Source organism: Notolepis coatsorum (assembly GCF_963971535.1).
Source record: "Notolepis coatsorum genome assembly, chromosome: 18".
Lineage (NCBI taxonomy): Eukaryota > Metazoa > Chordata > Actinopteri > Aulopiformes > Paralepididae > Notolepis > Notolepis coatsorum.
Genome location: NC_140182.1, coordinates 32,005,219 through 32,027,452, shown reverse-complemented (window position 1 = coordinate 32,027,452; position 22,234 = coordinate 32,005,219). Strand labels below are relative to the sequence as shown.

The following is a 22,234-nucleotide window of genomic DNA, read 5'->3' as shown; positions in this document are numbered from 1 at the left end:
ATGGTGTTGTTGACTGTGAGTGGATGGTGTTGTTGACTGAGTGGATGGTGGTGTTGACCGTGAGTGGATGGTGTTGTTGACCGTGAGTGGATGGTGGTGTTGACTGAGTGGATGGTGGTGTTGACTGAGTGGATGGTGGTGTTGACTGAGTGGATGGTGGTGTTGACCGTGAGTGGATGGTGGTGTTGACCGTGAGTGGATGGTGTTGTTGACCGTGAGTGGATGGTGGTGTTGACTGAGTGGATGGTGTTGTTGACTGAGTGGATGGTGTTGTTGACTGAGTGGATGGTGGTGTTGACCGTGAGTGGATGGTGTTGTTGACCGTGAGTGGATGGTGTTGTTGACTGAGTGGATGGTGTTGTTGACCGTGAGTGGATGGTGTTGTTGACCGTGAGTGGATGGTGGTGTTGACCGTGAGCTACTGCTGCACTCAGCAGCTAATGATGCACCAAAACCTGTGCAGCAGGGAGAACCAGTCCACCTTAAGAGCTGTTCCACCCTTATAGGAAGTCACCCCCACTCAGGTGTGTATCCTTACTGTACATGTCACTCTATAAACCCTGTTCCTGTTGCCTTGGAAATGTTTTCCGGTCTCATCCACTGCCTGTTTCTGGTCAGATGCTCCTCCTGGCAGTTTAGTACAGTGCGATGACCTGCTGCGGTTCAGACTGTGGTGTTTGCTGGCTGCAGTAATGAAGTAATTGCCAGAGGGAAGAATTTCACCCGTGTTCCTGAGTTAAAGTGTTGTTTTGCCTACGTATCATTTTACCCACCCTTTTTGTTTTGCCTACATATTATTGTTTTGCCTGCGTTTTGCCCACCCCTTTGTTTTGCCTTTGCCTATTTTGAGTTTAGTTCAGTTGTTTTCTGTATATATATATATTTGTATTTATTTTGTTCTTGTTGGTACACCTGCCATAGCTACTGTAGGTTGTTCCTTTCTGTGATTCAGATTGGGCAGATTGGGAAGTGGAGATCTAGTCACTGCATGTTTGTAGTGTGGCAGATTATTGTACTTAAAGGAGCTGTAAGCAGTATTTTCTTGTTAAAATAAGTGTTAAATAGCTCTACATTCTGAATGAATGAAAACTTTATTTAACAGATTGCAGAATGGGTACAAAACAATACAGTACGGCTCAATACTGAGACAGCCATCACTGATAGTATTTGGTCAGTAACATGGGTTTACCAGTCCCTCCGCTCTTCAGTAAACAGAAAATATATTTTCTGGTATCCCTTCTCTCTTTATCCAATCAGGAAAGAGAACCCTAGATGTGTTTACTTACCCAACCCTGAAAATGATATGAATGAGACAAAAAATAGACTAATTGCATCATTTTAATTTTATTTATTATTTGTGCAAAGCAGAAAAGAACAGTTAAAATCAAGATACTTTCTTCGCTGTAACGCATCTGCAAAGCAGTTCCCTACTCATCATTTCAATTATACAAGGTCAGATTTTGCACAGTATTTTAAGAGTATAATGTGCATACAGTATATCTGCAGAGATATCAAGGATTAACATTGGAAGTCACATTATAGCATAGTTGGGTCCGGTCACAGCATTAGTAGTATTACCCAATAATATTATTCCACAATAACATAATTATCGAAAATACTCAGTATGATTAGGTACAAGTTCCCTCCAAACCATGTAACCTACAGTGTATTTAGTTTTCATTACTGTATTTTCTAGATAGCATGAATGTACAGACAGATGCTAAAGATTATTGTCTTAAGTCTGTCAATTCTTGATTGGACAACCCAATTACAGCTATTAGACAACTCAATTACAGCTATTGTATATTGGACAACCCAATTACAGCTATATTGGACAACCCAATTCGATCTAAATAAAATAAAAAAGAAGTGAAGTGTACATGATTTACTCTGCAAGTTTAATGACGATAAGTGGTATACAGAACAGTATATACAGAAATATACATGGATATGGAATGTACAGCAGTCAAGGATGTCCATTAAAGTCAATGGAGTTCACTTTGATATAGTGTATAGCAAGAGGGAATCAGGGTACACTTATTTCAACAATGAAAGACAAAACTTTCTTATTAAGAAAAATACATAATTCCATTTGAGGAAGAAGAAGAAAAAAATATTGTAAAACTACTGTACTTTTAGCTTTCTGAAAAGTGCTGTCGCCATGGCAACAAAAGAACCAATGGCAGATCAATGGGTTCTAAGCTACTTGTGTCATAGTGTCTGAAAAACATCCAAATATGTTTTTTCTACATTTCAAATCACCAAAAACAAATATAACGATGACATATACAATACAAATACACGTGTCAGTAAAACAAAACAAAAAAAAATAAAAAATCACAGTTCAGGTTATGAATTTGAAAAAACAAACAAACAAACATAAAAAGATCAAGTACATAGTACAGTATTTTTTCCAGTCCTCAAACCAATGGTGTTACAATAAACATTCAAACAACCTTTAGATGAGGACTCAAACACTAGAAGATTATTGTCGTTTTCACAGTTCTCCATCCAGCTTATTCCCTTAGCTCCCATTTCATTGACCAGAGGTCAAGGGGCGATGCCTACCATATACTAGCTGACCAATAATCAAGTTAATAATTGCTTCTATAATCATTTCAAGTTAGGGCTCTGGAATGCAAACATGTCACCCTTTTTGTTCAATACTAAGATTTACTAAATATAAATGTTTGTGTGGAAACCCGAAGGCTTATGGAGTCCATCTACTGACAGTTATTAATCCGTTCATATTAAAACAACTTTGATTTTATCAAAATAATAGAATCATATCAAATGCTGGGTACTCTCCACTGTTGAAGAAACCTTGTATTGTGGAGTCAAATTAAGCCTTTCTGAGTACCATGAGGATTTATTTTAAGTATATTAGATACAATAAGTATGTTTCATGTTTGAATGTTAGTCAGGCATCATCCCGTGTGCTGCACTCCATTCTACGGCAAACAAGTTAAACAACATAGATTATATTTATGACTGTTGGCAAAGTACTGGTAAACAGTATGGTATAAGAGTATGTAAAGATGTACAAATGTGTAGCAGTGATCCATGGCTAAAGCTGAGGGCTTTCCTGGCAGCCGTGCTGCTAGTAAAACCATTAATAATGGTAATTAATCAATTATATCAGTATATACAGTAAATAACAAGTAAATTTTTTCTGAAGGATTACAGTATCAATTATGAACCTGTGTGACACAGTGACGTGTTTTAATTTTTCTATTATTATCCATCAGACTAGACTAGATTATCCAGGTACTTTGGCTTTTACCGTGGTAATTTTGGTTGGAAAGCAGAAGACGCCATTCCTATAGATTGCTATTGTATTTAGCCTACATACAAATTGTCGGTAGAACACTTACTGTCATTTGAAACGTTTGCTTTGCTAGTGCACCAAGTTATGTCAAGCGATTGCTTTCCAGCACTGGCCCTCGCCGTCAACGGCTCACGGTATTTTGCAATACTACATTTGATCAGTCCTCAGGCACAGCCCTTCAGTCTTCCCTATGGTATTTCAACATTCAGTGGCAGGAGATGTCCCCATTGTCCTTACGTGGACATTTAATATTACGCTCATGAATCTCCGGGGTGACCCAACACTAAAAGGTAATTACTATTTCTGTGATGGTTTTTGACATCAAGCTGAGCTAACAAACGGCCACCTACTCCTCCCTGTTTACTCCCCCAAGTTGCTTTCCCTCCAAAACGAGGTGTTGTTGTGGTGATTACAGCGCGGCGCTGATGACACGACGCCGGTCTAATGTACAGTATGAAGCCGACTGAGAGAGTTGATGGAGACATCGCTGCTAAGGGCTCAGTGCATATAGCCGATTGTCAATTGCAAATTGTCCAAACCGTATACGAGAGAGCCTATAAGCACGGAGCGTGAAGACTGATCACAGAGGTGCCATTTTTTGCCTGTCAGAGCATTCACAGTAGTTTTCACGCAGCTGTCAGGTGTGACTTGATTTTGGCCATGTTTCTTTAGGCTTTACTACAGCAATAGTACCGTGGGGGAGAGTGATGGTGATACGACGACGTACGAGGGAACTTAGCGCCCAGTACCACAGGCACCACCAAAGTACCCAGAATCACAGACAAGGCCATCTTCAAGGGTCACTTTTAAACAACGGTTATTCATGTGCGTGTACTGTAATGAAAAGGTTTCTTCAGTGTAGTGTACACAGACATAAACATAAAAAAGAGAGGTGAAAGCTACAATATGGTTAGCTAGCTCCTGTGTTGTCACTGGTTAGCTTACTGGTTAGCATCACAAAGCACGGTTGTGTGTGCTTTACAGGGATCATCAAGCATGGCTACAGATGCAGATTTGGCTGAACCGGACTGTTTGGCCTGACCTCTCACATAAACCCAACATTGTGGTGAGGCTGCAGTTGTTCCAAACTGTTCTAAGGTAGAATGTCCCTCAAGTGAATGTAAGCACATCTATTGGTCTATAAAGTCACAACTCTCTTTAAGTGCATGACTCCGCATTAATACTACTTCAGATCTTCACACTTGCAGAATGAAATAATATATCCACCGGACGGCAGCTGAGGATGGTTGCATGTAAACAGGTTGTCTAAGAGCAGCGGGTCAAAGGAAAAAGGAACGAGCGTACAGTACATAGCAGCGAAGCCGTGGACACCCGGGGTCAGACAGTTGAGCGTTAAACTGTTCTGAGAACAGTTCAGATATGCCGGATTGGGTTTACGGCGGTGCTTTATCTTGGGGTTTTTACCAAGTGTCAACCATGTGAGTAACCAGGCATGGCGAAATCAAACACACTCCCAAGTTGTTCAAATATTCGAAGTAACTCGAAACACTGTACTTGTCTTCGGTTGCCTACGAGGCCTCACGAGTGTGTAAATAATAGAGGTATCCGAAGAAGCCTCACAGGTCAGTTGGGGTCATTGGCTGGGCCGATGGACCGTGTTCTGTGACAGAACTATGCCTCTGCACTCGAGCAGCGACAGAAAGCAGGGGCAGGTTACTGGCACATAGAGATATATATCTACTGGCTGCTTCCATAAGCGAGGTTCTTACTGGCACATAGAGATATATATCTACTGGCTGCTTCCATAAGCGAGGTTCTTATGAAGAAAAGTAAAACAAAACAAACAAAAAAATAACAATCTCTTTTCATCAGTACATTTCCATATGGGAATGAAAGATTGATATACATTGATACAATGTTAACATTTCCAAATGGGAATCTACTTGTAGCTGACACCCACTTTCCAGCTGGAATAGGCCATACCCTATGTTACTGATGTTGTTTTAACAGCACACCGGGCCAATAATGAAGGTTAATATAAGTCAATGGTTTCTCAGCCCTCCGAGAGCTATGAACTGTAAACTATGAGTAGCGATGCATTATGGGGCACACTTCAGCATCTAATCAGATGATCAAGGTCTGCCATAGGTCCATCCTACACCAACGTTAGCCCGTAAATCCCCGCCGAAGCAGGAACTCCCAGGTAAAAGCATGGTCATGGACTCCCATTGGCTAAAAGCGCTGTCAATCTTCATGCTTCTACACCTTGCTGATTAAAAGCGCTGACAATCCGGGACCTCTCTTCTTCCACCCTTAGGCGCCCCAGATCTTCTTCTGCTGGAAGTAGGCGTCGAACCTGGCCAGAGCATACTCCTGGAATACATACCAACATGTGAGTCCATTTGCACATAATACCTGCATACAGAATATATGGGCAGATAAATGGACTCCTGAAGTACATTCATATGTAAAAATCGCAAGAAATACACCTAAAACACCCATTTATCTGAGACCTCTATCAAAATAATTCTAGAATTCATGGCTAAGGACCACTGTTGGCCCTAGAGGTTATTGCTGGATAGCTATGGTTGTGTGCTATAGAAACAAGCTATTTTCTAGCATCAGTGTTAGTTAAGGCGGGTCCTGAAGATAGCAATGATATTGCTTGAATTAAAAATAAGAATAGAATAGAAATCCTTTATTTATCCCGAGGGAAATTCGGCACTACAGATCACTCACAGTAAACATTAAACATTTAGGTAGTCAATGAGACTAAAATAAGAATAAGAATATAATAATGTAAAAAATAAGAATAAAAAAGGACGACTGATTGCCTTTCACCCAAGAGCGAAAAAGTGTGAGAATCGCTGCTCTATTGTGCACTCTTTTCTGGAATGTTTACTTTCAGAGCAGGTGTTCATTGTGTAGCCAGTGGGAATCATGACAGAGGCCGCCCACCACTCCCCCTTCTAGATCCTTCTCCTATCTGTTCTGTCTGAGAAGGTATGACCTGACCTTCACCATATAAACAAGTCAAACCGACTGGGTTTTGATTCATAGTAAATATTTACTCAAGAGTTATCAGAGTCAGCAACTGTTATTAATTTGGTTTCAACATCTTATGTAAGACCTGGCAAAACCTTTATCACTGCAAAAATAATCCAAGCCAGTTCAGTGTTTTTGTCTCGAGTTCAGACTTATTTTGAATTTTGCTATATTTTAGACGACGGAAGAAAAAATTTCTGGTTTCAAGTAGTTGAATGCGTGTGAGTGAATCTTATGCGAGGTTATTGTCGCAAAATAATTGACCGACACAGAGTTTAAAATACCGAGCCGCCTCGGCGAGGTGTTTTAAACGTCAGTGAAGGTCAATTATTTTGCGATGATGACCGAGTATGGCTATACATTATCCCGCTTATTACATGGCTAACTTACTAACAATATACCTAATTCATTTGACAAATCGCAGTTGTTCTGTGGCTCTGTCAGCCCAAATAAAGTGATTATTATTATCGTGGGCAGCCCGGCAGGTGTGTCTGATTGGCTGCACTGAAACAGTGTGTGTCAGTGGGGCTTGATTACTCCAGCTGCGAAAAACAATAATCACCGGTGATTATCGAAAAATAATTCACCGCTGTCGGGGGCTATTGACCAATCACAAGCAAGCATTTCGGCGAATGTGAAAACGCCATGTAATAAGTTATGATAATGTAGGTAACGTGTTCAATTTTTTTTTATTTAGACATGTAACTTATTCATAGATGTTCAATTAGATTTACATGTAAACAAGTAAAATTGGCCTCAAACAAGCTTCTTGTCATCAACAACAACAACAACAACAACAACAACAACAACAACAACAACAACAACAACAACAACAACAACAACACTTACCATGTATCCAAACTCAATAGTGGAGATCCTGGCCTGTATGATGGACCACAGACCCCAGAAGAAGTGTGATGCCAGAGCGAACCTAAAATCACATATAAAGGCGTTTAGCGACTCTGCGGAATGTCCCATTATGAAGCTAAAATATACTGTCCATGATATATTCTATCTGCATGGGCCAAGGACTGGACCACCCTCCATCACTGAGAACACATGGTTAATCACAACTAAGATTATAATAATATTATAATTAACAATTACTTGCATTTATATAGCGCTTTTCTAGACACTCAAAGCGCTTTACAATGTAGGGTGGAAATGGCCTCCTTCACCACCACTGGTAGCACCCAACCTTGGGCTACGCAGGCTCAATGGCTGCCATACACTGGCACCCGGCACACATCACACTACACAATGGCTGAATGGCTCAGGAATCTCACATTATACGATATAATAGCATTATATCATATACTGTATCATACGACATAATAGATATCACTTGGTGAATGAGTGATGATCTTTTGAGCAAGGGATTTGACCCCAACTAGTGCAGTGGTGTTGCGTAGTAGAAGACTGTAGTTGTAAATGGACTGCATTTATATAGTGCACTGCTTATGCCTCACACACACACACACACACACACACACACACACACACACACACACACACACACACACACACACACACACACACACACACACACACACTCATTGGGAGTGTCTTGCTCAAGGACACTTCGACACGCTGCCCGGGAGGAGTTGGAATCGAACCGGGAACCTTCCGATTACCAGACGACGGCTCTACCTCCTGAGCCGCTGTCAACCCCCCCCCCCCCCCACTCCCAGATCCCAACAAATGTAAGTGAATGAGTGCGAAGTGAGGGCGCGTTCTCACCTGTTGACCTCCACATAGAGCTCCTCCTTCAGCTTCCTCTGGTCCTCCTCACTCAGGTTTACGAACCCTCTGTCCGTCTCCCTCAGGTAGCTCCCGAAGAAGTGCAGCTGGAGGCCGAGAATCACAGAGTCACTCTGGGTTCACAAGAGAAGCCACACACCAGGCCAAATACACTTCACCTACGTGCTAAATGGTAAATGGCTGCATTTTATATAGCAGCTTTTTATCCAAAAGCGCTTTACAATTTGGTCCTCACATTTTGACACATTCACTCACACATTCACACACCGACGGCGGAGGCGGCCATGCGAGGTGCCGACCTGCTCATCGGGAGCAATTCGGGGGTTAAGTGTCTTGCTCAAGGACACTTCCGACACGCTGCCGGGAGGAAGTGGGAATCGCACTGGGAACCTCCGGATTACCAGACGACTGCTCTACCACCCGAGGTACTATCGCCTACCTGCAGCGATTGTCTAGTCAACGGTCTGAAACATAAGCTATTCGCAGTATTCAATCGCGGACATCTTGGTCACAATCGACGTGTGATTGTAATCCAATAGCAGGTGTTTATGATTCAATCACAGCGTTAGCCAAATGAGCTGTGGCATTGTGCCATATTGTATGGAAAACACATCTGTGGATAGTTCTATAATAATTATCATTATACTACGAGTAGATAATCGGAAACGTATTATCGAGTCAATAGGGAGGTGTAGTGGGTTACGTCATTGTTGTTTCCGGCCGGTCCACCTCGCTTGAAATTGCAATGGACACATTTCTAAATCGTCTAGTTTAAAACAAATAAAGCATGAACATTGGCATGGTGTACCTTTCTGTGTGTATCCATCCACAACCTATAGCTCAACATGAAACAATTCGCAATTAATCGGAAAATAATTACGTATAATTTTATTTCAACCAAAAATGCTTAAACAATAATGTTAGTGATAGAAGGGAACTCATTTTGTGCAAAAATGGAAAGCTTGCCCATGTTCATGAGGCAGAATTATTACAATAGCCGATAATACATTTTCCCAATGATAAATCCCTATACGGGTGGACCGCGCGGGAAACTAAAGTGACGTCATAACATATAGTAGGTGGCCAACAACGACACGGAAGAACCTCCATCTTGCACACGGGCACACCAAAGGTATCGTCGTCTTTACGCGATAACATTCACACCGAGAGAACGTCGACATTCACCACATACCTATACCTGCTGGGCCTTGGAGGGGTAGTTCTGAGCATTGACTTTGAAGAAGGGGGCCTTGTCGTTGTTATAGTCGTACATCCACTCACAGAAGTGGTTCCCAATGTCAAATCCTCTGCAAAGTCAAGGGGAAGAGAGAGATGGAGGTGGTGGGGGGGGGGGGGGGCAGAGAGAGAGGGAGGGAGGGAGGGAGGGAGGGAAGAGAGAGAGACGGAGAGATAAAGAGAGAGGGGGGGAAGACAGGGAGAGAGAGAGAGAGAAATACATTATTCACTATAGTAGACAGAGCTGTGTGTGTGTGTGTGTGTGTGTGTGTCTGTGTGCATGCCTCCAGGTCTCCATCTGTCTATCTGTCAAAACAAAAAGCAAGAGGGAACAACCAGACACTTGCACAGGTTACCAAGACGACCAGACTCAACTCTGTATGTGTACAGTATGTGTGTGTGTATGTGTACAGTATGTGTGTGTGTGTGTGTGTGTGTGTGTGTACAGTATGTGTGTGTGCGTGTGACTGCCCCTCCCACCTGCCAGGACCGGTTGTCGTGGAGACGTGACTGGACCAAACCGGAAGGAACCAGAACCCACGGCAGGTGATAAGGCCAGGGGCAGTCAGACCACAGCAGGATGTGGCTCTAAACACATCGCTAAGTCCACTACCGGGCAATAAGAGCGGGCGAGTGAACGAGTGAGTGAGTGAGTGAGCGAAATGTTGTGTGTGTGTGTGTGTGTGCGTGTGTGTGTGCGTGCGTGTGCGTCGTATGCTGTGGTGTCTGCTGGGAACACGTGTGCACAGTGTAACACGTGTTGGAGACTTGTGAGAGAACTCAGGGTTACAGGAGGAAAAAGGAGGGCCGGGTGGGGGTGGATGTGGGGGCTGCGGTAGGGGTGGATGGATGTGGGGGTGGGTGGGGGCTTTGTGTGTGTGTGACTGTTTGGGAGGAAGGAGCTGACTGGGCAGGGAGCCGACTAAAGACCCAAGGCCAGTGAGGTCTACGCCGATTCCCATAAATGAAGCTACTCATGGGAATTCAGTTTCTCACAGACACACACAGACAGACATAAACACACACAGACACACACTAAAAGAAGACTCAGGCAGCAGTATGCAGCACAACCGAAAGACAATACAGAGTGTATAGGCCCGCATTAACCCTTTCACTACCACACTACAGAAGGTTAACCCTTTCACTACCACACTACAGACGGTTCACCGTCTGTAGTGTGGTAGTAAAGGGTTAACCTTCTTTTTTTTATCCACTTTTTCTCTTATTTCTATTTTTCTCCCATCCCAATTTCGTATCGCCAATTCTCCCCTTCAATTCTCCCCTCCCCTGTCTTGAACGTTGCTAGACTATGCCTCCCACTGGTCGGCTGTAGTGAGGATAGAAGCCTTGCATCACGTGTCCCCTCCGGTACACGAGGAGGCAGCCTGTCGCATCTTTTAACCAGACAGCGCGGACTCTCGGTGGCGAGGAGTTAACCTTCTGTAGTGTGGCAGTGAAAGGATTAACCCTGTGTGTCGTGTGGCCGTGAAAGGGTTAAAAGCAAACGACCATCTTCAGGGTCACAGGTGGCAAATTCCACTGGACATTCCTTCAGTTCAATCGAGGGCTCCATGCCGGGAATGCAGACGAGGAGGAATGCCGGGTGCTGGGAACGTATAGGACGTCCTGGTCCATAAATAACCGCAGGACGTTACCACGGGAGGGGTGGGGAGGGGGGCTATGGGTGACAACACTGTCCCGTTCCCTCCGTCCACACAGACCAGTGTATTGTCCGTTTTAAGTCGGGTTTCCAACTGAATGATTTTCGGAGAGATAAATATTTTGAGAATGTTACCCAGGAGTCCACTACGATGCACATCAAATGGATCACTTATTAACACGTGATTATCCATGAGTAAGATATCGTCATATATATTGTTATCGAAAGATACAAAAAAAAAGGCCCTTCTGAATCAGTCAGAAGTCAAGTCAGACTCGACAGACTACTCTAAATAGACTCCTATAGATAGACTATAGATCTATCTCTTTCAGGGATATTTATATACAGTATAGCCCCCCGATAATTGGGAATAATGTTCTGAATGATGTGGTATTTATTCATGATTCAAGATTCAATCGTTTTATTTCAAACCACAGTGTTAGTTTGGCTACATTTACCATTGTCCAGCAAAACAACATTTGAAAAAATAAATGAAATGGGAAAAGAGGAACCCCCCCCCCCAAATTCTTTTCCATAATTGTGTTATTTTCTTCAACCCATCATCACCCAGCTGCCATATACATCCTCCTGATACCAACCTAGAAGACGGTTACATAAGAACTCTGATTGCATGTGTTACATCACCAGGCTGCCTGTGAATTATACATGATGCCAGAGGGAAATATGGATGAAAGAGAGCCATAAGCTAGCTCCACCATTTTCCTCTCATTCCTTCTTTCTCTCTCTCTCTCTGCAGAACACCAGTAAACATGGCCTCCAGGCTCCAGTCATGAATATTGATGAGGATACTTAGCAGACGGACGGGACTCATGAGCTCCGAGTAGACCTTGCATCACCGTTCCCACGTTCCAACATTCCCACCTAGCGTTCAATCTTCAAAACCTCATCCTAGAATATGTTTCATCACAGAGAGACTGCTTGTGAATCTTTCTCTCTCTCTCGTGTTTGTGCCCTTAGCTCTCTCTCTCTCTCTCTCTCTCCAGTGTTGTGTGCCCTTAGCTCTCTCTCTCTCTCTCTCCAGTGTTGTGTGCCCTTAGCTCTCTCTCTCTCTCTCTCTCTCTCTCTCTCTCTCTCTCTCGTGTTGTGTGCCCTTAGCTCTCTCTCTCTCTCTCTCTCGTCTACACAGGGAAGAGAGCTGGCGGTGGTTCTTCAGACCGCTCTGCTCGGATGAACAGATCAGCAGATGAGAGGAGAGGATGAAGGGGGGGGAGGGAGGAGGAGCAGGGACACCCCCCCCCTGAGAGATGTACACCCCCTGCAAGAAGCGTCTGCTGGGTCCAGTCTGCCGTTAACCCTTTCATGTAAGGGAGGTATACCCAACATGAAGGCGTACCGTCATGGATCCATGCCAAGGTATGGATTTTCACTACACCGTCGTCCGTACCGTCTGATATACATACTGTACAAAAGGTTTTAATCAAAATCTTGTTCCCAACAGCAGTATGACAATTCATTTGAATGGAATAGAACCATATCAGATGTATTACACAAGATAACGCCATATTATCGTTATACTGTCCAAAATGTGAGAAAAACACTGATCTGCTCTTCCGAACGTATCGACCAGACCTGTGTAGGTTGAAGTTCCTCTCACGGTTCTCTCGGAATTCTATCTTGGGAGTTCTCTCAATGGTCAGTAGCCGTTGTTGTGTAATCACTGGAAAATTCCCACTCCACAAGTCTAATCTCACATGTGTGTGTGAGGCAGTACAGCTCAGACACAAACCCTTTAGAGGTCCCACGATACCTGTTCACTACCACACGATTAACCCTTTCACTGCCACACGACAAAGGGTTAACTCTTTCACAACCACAGTAGTGAAAGGGTTACCGTATAGCATGTTGTTATTACTAGACGTGGGTTTAAGCACGACACACGTAGAGCGGCAGTAAGAGAGATGCGACACCCTCGCTGCGGCACTCGCTGGCTCCACCCATAAACCTTCCCTCCTCCGGTCGGGAATATTTAGGAGAATACTTAGTAGACCTCGCGTTGACGCTCCCACGTCCCAATATTCCCACCTAGCGGTTCAACATTCCCTGTGGGGAAAATCTCATCCTAGAATGGGCACTAGAACAGCTCAGATCTGCAATGCCTCGTACTATAGACCACCGCAACACGGGGATTCTGAAATCATGGGAGAGAGCGGGGGGAGAAAATGAATGAATGTGGATGAGAGCCTTGAGTGGTTGTAGCTATGGCTCTGGGGGTTGCGGGAGACATGATCCAATATACTTCTATACGCCGGCTTGAGTCTCCTGAATACGAAGAGACCAATTCCAAGTCGATCGGCACTTTCTCGGCCGATCTATAGTCGCTTTTTCGAACCTACTCCCGAACTCAGCAGAAAGCTATCCGACCGCAAGCTAGCCGAGCTTTAGCACAAAACTAATGGAAGCGGATATGGACCGCTAATCCGCTATGTTAAAAACTGTAGCTTTGACGTTTTACTGTAAAAGAAACACGGTCGTTCTTCTTCCAAACAGTACAACGGTACAAGACCGGAACGCTGGGATGAGTGCGGTGTGACCACTGACCACACAGCATGGACTGGGACTAACTCTAACCCCCCCCTGCAAGCCATTATGATACGCAGCCAATGTGGCGCCTGGTTTGATATGTGACCTCGTTAGGCAGGAATGCACTGTAGTTCCCATCAGCCAGGGCTCGGCAGAGACCATCATGCTACAAGATCTCTCGCGGAAATGAATGGAACCGCCGGTAGCAGTAGAGTGATGTTTTACAGACATTCTGACACAGAGACACAGGCAGAGATGATGGTGAAGACAGAGAGAGAGAGAGAGAGAGAGAGAGAGAGAGAGAGAGAGAGAGAGAGAGAGAGAGAGAGAGAGAGAGAGAGAGAGAGAGAGAGAGAGAGAGAGAGAGAGAGAGAGAGAGAGAGAGACAAGAGAGAGAGAGAGAGAGACAGATAGACACAGACAGACAGACAGACAGACAGACAGACAGACAGACAGACAGACAGACAGACAGACAGACAGACAGACAGACAGACAGACAGACAGACAGACAGACAGACAGACAGACAGACAGACAGACAGACAGACAGACAGACAGATATATAGATACTGTAGATAGATAGATAGATAGATAGATAGATAGATAGATAGATAGGATGGATGGATGGATGGATGGATGGATGGATGGATGGATGGATGGATGGATGGATGGATGGATGGATGGATGGATGGATGGATGGATGGATGGATGGATGGATGGATGGATGGATGGATGGATGGATGGATGGATGGATGGATAGATAGATAGATAGATAGATAGATAGATAGATAGATAGATAGATAGATAGATAGATAGATAGATAGATAGATAGATAGATAGATAGATAGATAGATAGATAGATAGATAGATAGATATAGATAGATATACAGATAGACATAATAAGAAATGCAGATATCCAGTAGCTCTCATCAGTCAACAGTTGACCAGTTGTAGTGTGGTAGTGAAATGTTAACCTTCTGTCGTGTGGTTGTGAAAGGTTAACCTTCTGTAGTGTGGTAGTGAAAGGGTTAACGCTCACTATCCTCGTGCAGAGTCGTACAGCTCTTTCTTGTTGAGGAAAGAGATGGGATTGAAATGCGTGCGTGGTTTTCGGGAACAAAACAAACACGCCCTGCTTCATTGCAGTGATTTGGGGCATGACGACCTGCACCAGACGTCGTGGCACCCTGACACACCTGGCAGGCGTGTGATCCGATATGTCAACACGCCCTGCGTTACCGCGGCGTGACTACTTCAGGTGCTGTGCTTCTATCTATGCCGTCATCTATATCTACTTTCTATATCTAACCCAGGTGGCTTGCTTAGCGAGGGACTTGAAAGGGAATGGCATGCGACAAAGATCCTCGGCCACACTTTGAACCCGCGATTCCGTGAGTACACGGTACGCACCTCAGCTCACCGGCGCTCATCAGGACACTGCGCTCATTGTCTATTGACTTGGCTCACAGGCCTTCCTCTGGTGGAGCTCCACATGACAATAGGGAGGTGTAGTCTGACGTCACTGGTTGTTCCACCCGTATAGGGATTCATCATTGGGACAATGGATTATCGGCTATTGTAACAATTCTGCCGCATGGAAATTGAAAAGCTTTCCATTTTTGCACAAAATGAGTTCCCTTCTATCAATAACATTGTTGCATTTTTGGTTGAAATAAAATTTGGCGATTTCTTTTTATGATTAATTGCGAATATTTTCATGTTGAGCTATAGATTGTGGATTAATAAGGACAGAAAGGTACACCATGCAAATGTTAATGCTTTATTTGTTTTAAACGAGACGATTTAGAAATGGGCAATGGGGAAATACATTGCGTTGGACAGAGGGTGGAACACGAAAAACGGCAATGACGTGACCACTACACCTCCCTATAGTAGTGATAGTAATGAGCCGTGGGATAGTGGTGTGGTGCTACCTGGTCATTATAAGTTGGGTGCTTTGGTCTTAGTTGTATGTTTGGGTCCCTGACTTGAAGCCATGGTGGTGTGTGGTGCTATCTAGTCATTATAAGTTGTGTGTTTGACCTGCAGCTTACCTGTAATTGTAGCTGCTGTATTCGAAGTCAATGAGCATCAGCCTCTGTCTGTCGCAGCTCTCGCGACCCTTCAACAGCAGGATGTTGCCTGGCAACAACATCAAGTTGGTATAACAATATAAGATTGGTGTAATAACAATATAAAGTTGATGTAATAACTAATAACAGTAGTGTAATAACAATGTAAAGTCCATGTAATAACAATGTAAAGTTGGTGTGATAACAATGTAAAGTTCATGTAATAACAATGTACAGTTGGTGTGATAACAATGTAAAGTGGGTGTAATAACAATATAAAGATGGTGTGATGACAATACAAAGTTGGTGTAATAACAGAATAACAATATAACGATGGTGTCATAACATAAAGTTGGTGCAATAACATACTAACAATATAAAGTTGGTGTAATAACATAATAACAATATAACGTTGGTGCAATAACATACAAACAATATAAAGTTGATGTAATAACATGATCATAATATTAAATTGGTTTAATAAAATAACAACAATATAAGGTTGGTGTGATAACTATCCTCACTCTATTAACTATTAACTTCATAATGCCTTAAAACATTATTTACATCAGGGAATGCAAGAGTATATCACACTCAAACATACTCCCACAGCAATGCACCTATATGATGACACAGATAGATGATAAATGGTCAATATTGACATAATGCACAATGGCCCTCTCTCTCTGTGACACATACCTTCCTGACAGTCGTTATGGCAGAAGACGACTGGGGAGTGTGTGGATGCCAGCAGAGTCCTGCAGACACACAGGGAATCAGGGTTACATGAAGAACACGTGAACAAAGAAATATATATCCACACACTGGATTCAACCTCCCAAATACGTTTGACAGATATGGTCAAACTGCGCCTCGTCTACTGAAGATCTTGTCGGTTGAAACGTACTGTAGCTTAAAACCTGAACAATGGTTATACAAATTATAGTTATACAATCTTTTAAGAGTAGGTATCAATGGGGGACTTTAGTCTTTCAGTGCTCCTAATCTACCCCACAATGCAAAGTGTTGAACACATCCTCTTTTGCTGTTAGCTAGCAAACATCGGAGTTGAATTAAATGTTGCAGCTAACGCTATAGCTACTGTTCATGAGAGACCATCTTTGATCAACACTGCGTAGTGTTTGCTGTAACACTTGGAGGCTGACAAAACACATCTACCACTTCCTAGCGAGTGTTAGCACTAGGCCTAATGCTTGCCAACCACCAAAGTGCTAGACGCTTTGCATTGTAGGAGAGATGGACCATTTTTAATGGCTACAACAACCCCCCATTATTTTATACAGTGGACATCTCATTTGGAAATAAAAGTATTCATTATTTGGCTCTGTCTGTCTGTCTGTCTGTCTGTCTGTCTGTCTGTCTGTCTGTCTGTCTGTCTGTCTGTCTGTCTGTCTGTCTGTCTGTCTGTCTGTCTGTCTGTCTGTCTGTCTGTCTGTCTGTCTGTCTGTCTGTCTGTCTGTCTGTCTGTCTGTCTGTCTGTCTGTCTGTCTGTCTGTCTGTCTGTCTGTCTGTCTGTCTGTCTGTCTGTCTGTCTGTCTGTCTGTCTGTCTGTCTGTCTGTCTGTCTGTCTGTCTGTCTGTCTGTCTGTCTGTCTGTCTGTCTGTCTGTCTGTCTGTCTGTCTGTCTGTCTGTCTGTCTGTCTGTCTGTCTGTCTGTCTGTCTGTCTGTCTGTCTGTCTGTCTGTCTGTCTGTCTGTCTGTCTGTCTGTCTGTCTGTCTGTCTGTCTGTCTGTCTGTGTGTGTGTGTGTGTGTGTGTGTGTGTGTGTGTGTGTGTGTGTGTGTGTGTGTGTGTGTGTGTGTGTGTGTGTGTGTGTGTGTGTGTGTGTGTGTGTGTCAGGTACTGTGTGTGTCAGGCAGTGTGTGTTGTGATTCAAACAAAACACTCCTTGTATTGAAAGAGCTTATCATTCTTATGCCACATTGTGAGGTAAAACTGCTCATGAGCTCAGATTCAGATTCCTTTATTCACCACTTATGTAAACACAATACAAGCTCCTGTGAAGACGTACTGTATGTGTTTTACTGTAATGTAATGTATCATGCTTTGTTCGACCCTGTATGTACAGTATATGTATATACTACGTATGTGTGTATAGTACTGTATGTGTGTGTGTGTGTGTGTGTGTGTGTGTGTGTGTGTGTGTGTGTGTGTGTGTGTGTGTGTGTGTGTGTGTGTGTGTGTGTGTGTGTGTGTGTGTGTGTGTGTGTGTGCAGGGCACGAAATTAACTTTTTGACTCACCGGCCAGTGGCGGGTAGATGGGAAAAATCGACCCGCCAAGCATACCGTATTTCCTCTAATAGTGACCCAGGCTTGTATTTGTTTCAACTGTAGCGGGTACCAGGCTTTTATTAGGAGGAGGCATGTATAAGAGAGAGGCCTATATTTCAAATTTTCAAACAGATCATAATGAATAAATCAACATTTTGTGTCAGTTTGAACCCAGTAAAATGTACTGGGTTCATTTATTGAAACCAAGTACTGTATGAAATAGTAAACAGTGCAATTACAGGTGGTCACTGGTCATTTCAACATTTTCAAAGTGAAATCAAGTAACTTTACCTTAGCAGCTCCGGGTACTGTAGGTAGCAACGTTAGCTCTCATAACGTTAGCCAGTTAGCAGCTCCGGGTACTGTAGGTAGCAAGTAACGTTAGCTCTCATAATGTTAGCCAGTTAGCAGCTCCGGGTACTGTAGGTAGCAACGTTAGCTCTCATAACGTTAGCCAGTTAGCAGCTCCGGGTACTGTAGGTAGCAACGTTAGCTCTCATAACGTTACGTCTGGAATCAATGTTAAAGTGCTTTGCGGCTTTCTCTCCCGAATGCTCCGCCGCATACCTCAAAACGTCCTCTTTAAACTTAACGTCAAACTTTCGTCTGTTTAGTACCGGTAGCCATGCTTGCTCTGTTGTTGTTGTTGTGTTACGTGCTGCGCGCGACCCGTGTTCCATACGGAAGTAAGGAGAGGTTCGATCACGCGTATATTAGTAACCCGGTTTGTATTAGGAGGTCGGCTTATAATTGCTTAGCTCAACAGCGCACCCGGACATTAATAGAGAGTCGGTTTTTAATTGAATACAGGTCACTATTAGAGGAAATACGGATAAAAAAAAAAAGAATAAAAAATTTATAAAATATATATATTATATAATCATACTTGTAGTTGTATTATCTGCGAGACATCGCCACCACGCAACAAGTCTAAATGCTCGCTGTCTGCAAACAGCTCCACTGTCTGTGTGTATACTCGAGTAGCCTCCAGCTCCAGCAAGGATTCTCCGGCGCTGCAGCTGGTCCTATACTCGAGTAGACTCCAGCTCCAGCAAGGATTCTCCGGCGCTGCAGCTGGACCCTATACTCTACATTCAGCATGCCCTCATGCGATGGAAGCCAGGGGCTCGAATACGCATCGAATCAATGTTATAAGACATTGATATCAGGAGCTATCTGTAGCTACTGCTAGCCGGCTAGATAACGTTAAGACAACGCCTCAGTGAACTATTTAGTTTACTTGGTCATTTTGTAGTGAGCTAACGTGAGCTAATGTGAGCTACCTAGCCAACAGAGGTATTATGCACTACTAGACTTGCTGGAGAATTTGTTGATATCAGGAGCTAGCCGGCTAGATAATGTTAGACAATGCCTCATGTATGAAACTAAAAGTGAATAGTTGACTGGGTCATTTTGTAACGGTAGCTAACGTTAGCTCACGGAGGTCCCACTAGACTAGACAGAGCAGTCAGCAGACTGCCAGGCAATAGCCTCTGTGTTTACACAGGTTTGGGAGGGGCAGGAGGAGGGGAGGAGCAGTGCGCTGCATGTCTGTGTGCTTGAGACAGCGAGTGAGAACTCCGCTAAGAATTGGATCATGTTTTTCGATCGGTTTTCACATGACTATTTCGTTGCCCGCCACATGGCGGACAGACCTCTCAGTCTCACTCGCCAAACGTAAAATCTGCCCATGGCGGGCTCTAATTCCGTGCCCTGTGTGTGTGTGTGTGCGCGCGTGTGTGTGTGCGCGTGTGTGTGTGTGTGTCTGTGTGTGTGTGTCTGTGTGTGCGCGCGTGTGTGTGTGTGCGCGTGTGTGTGGATGCGAATATGTCAAGTCAAGTGTCAAGCGTTCCTTTATTAATCCCCTTGGGGAAATTCGGGTGTCATAGCAGCATGGGGGGGGGGGGGGGGGGTAGACACGAAAAAGCTAATAATAGAAATTGTAATAATATAATAACGTGATAATAATAGTATACATGGTATATATATATATAGTAGTAGTACACTGCGCTAGGGTCCGTGCGGTGTTTAGCAATTAAGAGCCAGACAGTCCTAACAGTTCTCCAGCCGTTAGTGCTCCAGCTATTGGCAGCAGTTCATGCCCACATTGTGGAGCATGATGGCTACTGGCAATCAGACAGTGAAGGTGCATATCCCTGTGTGTGCATGCCTGTGTGTAGTGTGTTAGGTGCGTGTGTGTGGTGTGCACGGTGCGTGTAGGCTACAAGGCCATGCGTGTGTGTGTGGTTGTGCATGTAGGCTACAAGGCCATGTGTGTGTGTGTGTTGTACATGTAGGCTACAAGACCATGCTTGTGTGTGTGGTGTGCACGGTGCGTGTAGGCTACAAGGCCATGCTTGTGTGTGTGGTGTGCATGTAGACTACAAGGCCATGCGTGTGTGTGTGGTTGTGCATGTAGGCTACAAGGCCATGTGTGTGTGTGTGTTGTACATGTAGGCTACAAGACCATGCTTGTGTGTGTGGTGTGCACGGTGCGTGTAGGCTACAAGGCCATGCTTGTGTGTGTGGTGTGCATGTAGGCTACAAGGCCATGCGTGTGTGTGTGTGTGTGTGTGTGTGTGTGTGTGTGTGTGTGTGTGTGTGTGTGTGTGTGTGTGTGTGTGTGTGTGTGTGTGTGTGTGTGTTGTGCCCTCACTTGATCATGTCCAACTCACGAGGCAGGTCGTAGCTGAGCACGTGGTTGAAGCGCCGCAGGTGGGATTCTCTGGTGAAGCTCAGTCTCATGACCTGGTTCAGGTACCTGGAGGGTGAGTCACAGTAGAGGTCAGTGGTCAGATCATCCTATCGTTTATTTCCAATCAATCAAATCAAATGTATTTGTAATGCCCAAAATCACAAGGTAATGCCCCCGTGGCCTGTACGAGTCTTCTTTAAACAAGTCAAGAACAAAGATCCACCATAAAATCCAAATATGCAACACTCCCAGACATTCCCCAATGAAGATAAGGGAAAAACTCACTAAAACCCTAGCAATAGAAGAAAAAAAAGCACCACAGGCGATGTGGATGGAGAAAAACCTTAGATGGGCCGCTCAAAGGGGGATCCCCCAATAGCCGATGCAATCACCATCCCCCCCCTCTCAGCAGAATGTACTGCTGGCTCTCAGAACAAACAAACACAGCCACAATAACATTAGAGCGAGCGGTGGAATGAAACTCACCACTCTGATCTTTGCCTCCATGCTGGCCTTGTGAAACTAGGGGGTGTTGGTTATTATTACATGTGTTTATTTTTATCGTAGTGGCATAGTCTCCTAAAGGAACGATATCAGAGTGGTGGTAATCGGCAACAATAGGTGCATTTTACAATCTATCGGTATCGGTGGAACTTGGCTCCAATAGTGGGCCGATGGCCGATAGTGGCCGATGGAGGATGTCACGTGGGAACAGACATTTTTGCATGGAGGATCCATGCCATGGTCATGGTAATGTCATTGTGTAACCCTGAGATAATTTACTTTATATAAGGCAGCGTTATTTGTAAATTATGAGCATGGTCTTAATTGATGAATGCATTGGACTGAACTCTGCCGAAATCTCTGTTTTGCTAGCAAGCATGGGCGCAAGCACAACTACGGGCCAATGTCTGATCATTTGAGGGCCACTTGTACTAAACATAATCTGTGTGCATGCGATTGACTCCTGATATTAATAATTAGGCCAAAGACACAGACTTTGGTAACTGCTTTACAGATATGCAGCCATAAATGCGCTTGGAACAGCCGATTTTACAGCAAGGCTGACAAGTGACATTCAAGTCAGATCTGACTTCTCACCTGATTTCTCCCAGACAAAAGGTAATTTTATGGCGTCAAGTATTATATAACGCAACACTATCGGCTCCTTGTCTACGATGGAAGACAAGACGCGGATTGTCTTGTATTGTATTGTTATTTTACTTCCAAATTCTCTTATTAATATCATTAAGATCATGAGTAGCAGAAGTTGGGAGTAGATATAGGATTATATTATGTGTCTTTTCTTTAGCTTTTATCTCTAACCCTATTGTATCAGATTAAAATGGATTAATACTGTATTTATGTATTAATAGTATTGAATAGTTTACAGATTTATTGTAAGTTGTCTGCAATGTGTCCCCCCACCCCCCTCCCCCTCTCTGGTGTGGCAGGCTCCCACATATCCGCAGACTCTGATCATGGTATTCTATACCACACATCCGGACACATGTACACTAACCAGTACATAACTCCACAGACACCAATGATGAAGGACCACAATGGAAACAAGCCTATGGCTTTATTGTGTTTTTTTTTTTTTTTTATATCCTATTGGTAAATGGTGGGCTGATATGTATACCTGT

General features: G+C 43.8%; 1 protein-coding gene across 2 annotated transcripts in view; it reads right to left on the bottom strand.

Moving 5' to 3' along the window:
• Positions 1 to 1,354: 1,354 nt before the first annotated feature.
• The window catches only part of chka (choline kinase alpha), a 37,427-nt gene continuing 16,547 nt past the window's right edge, over positions 1,355 to 22,234 (bottom strand). For both annotated transcript variants that reach the window (XM_084335334.1, XM_084335335.1), the window contains 7 exons: positions 20,550 to 20,654; positions 16,302 to 16,360; positions 15,585 to 15,672; positions 9,294 to 9,402; positions 8,075 to 8,181; positions 7,184 to 7,265; positions 1,355 to 5,662 (listed from right to left, as the gene is read on the bottom strand). In XM_084335334.1, coding sequence (XP_084191460.1) covers positions 5,603 to 5,662; positions 7,184 to 7,265; positions 8,075 to 8,181; positions 9,294 to 9,402; positions 15,585 to 15,672; positions 16,302 to 16,360; positions 20,550 to 20,654 — 610 coding nt within the window. In that variant the 3' untranslated portion in view covers positions 1,355 to 5,602. The remainder of the gene's footprint in view (positions 5,663 to 7,183; positions 7,266 to 8,074; positions 8,182 to 9,293; positions 9,403 to 15,584; positions 15,673 to 16,301; positions 16,361 to 20,549; positions 20,655 to 22,234) is intronic.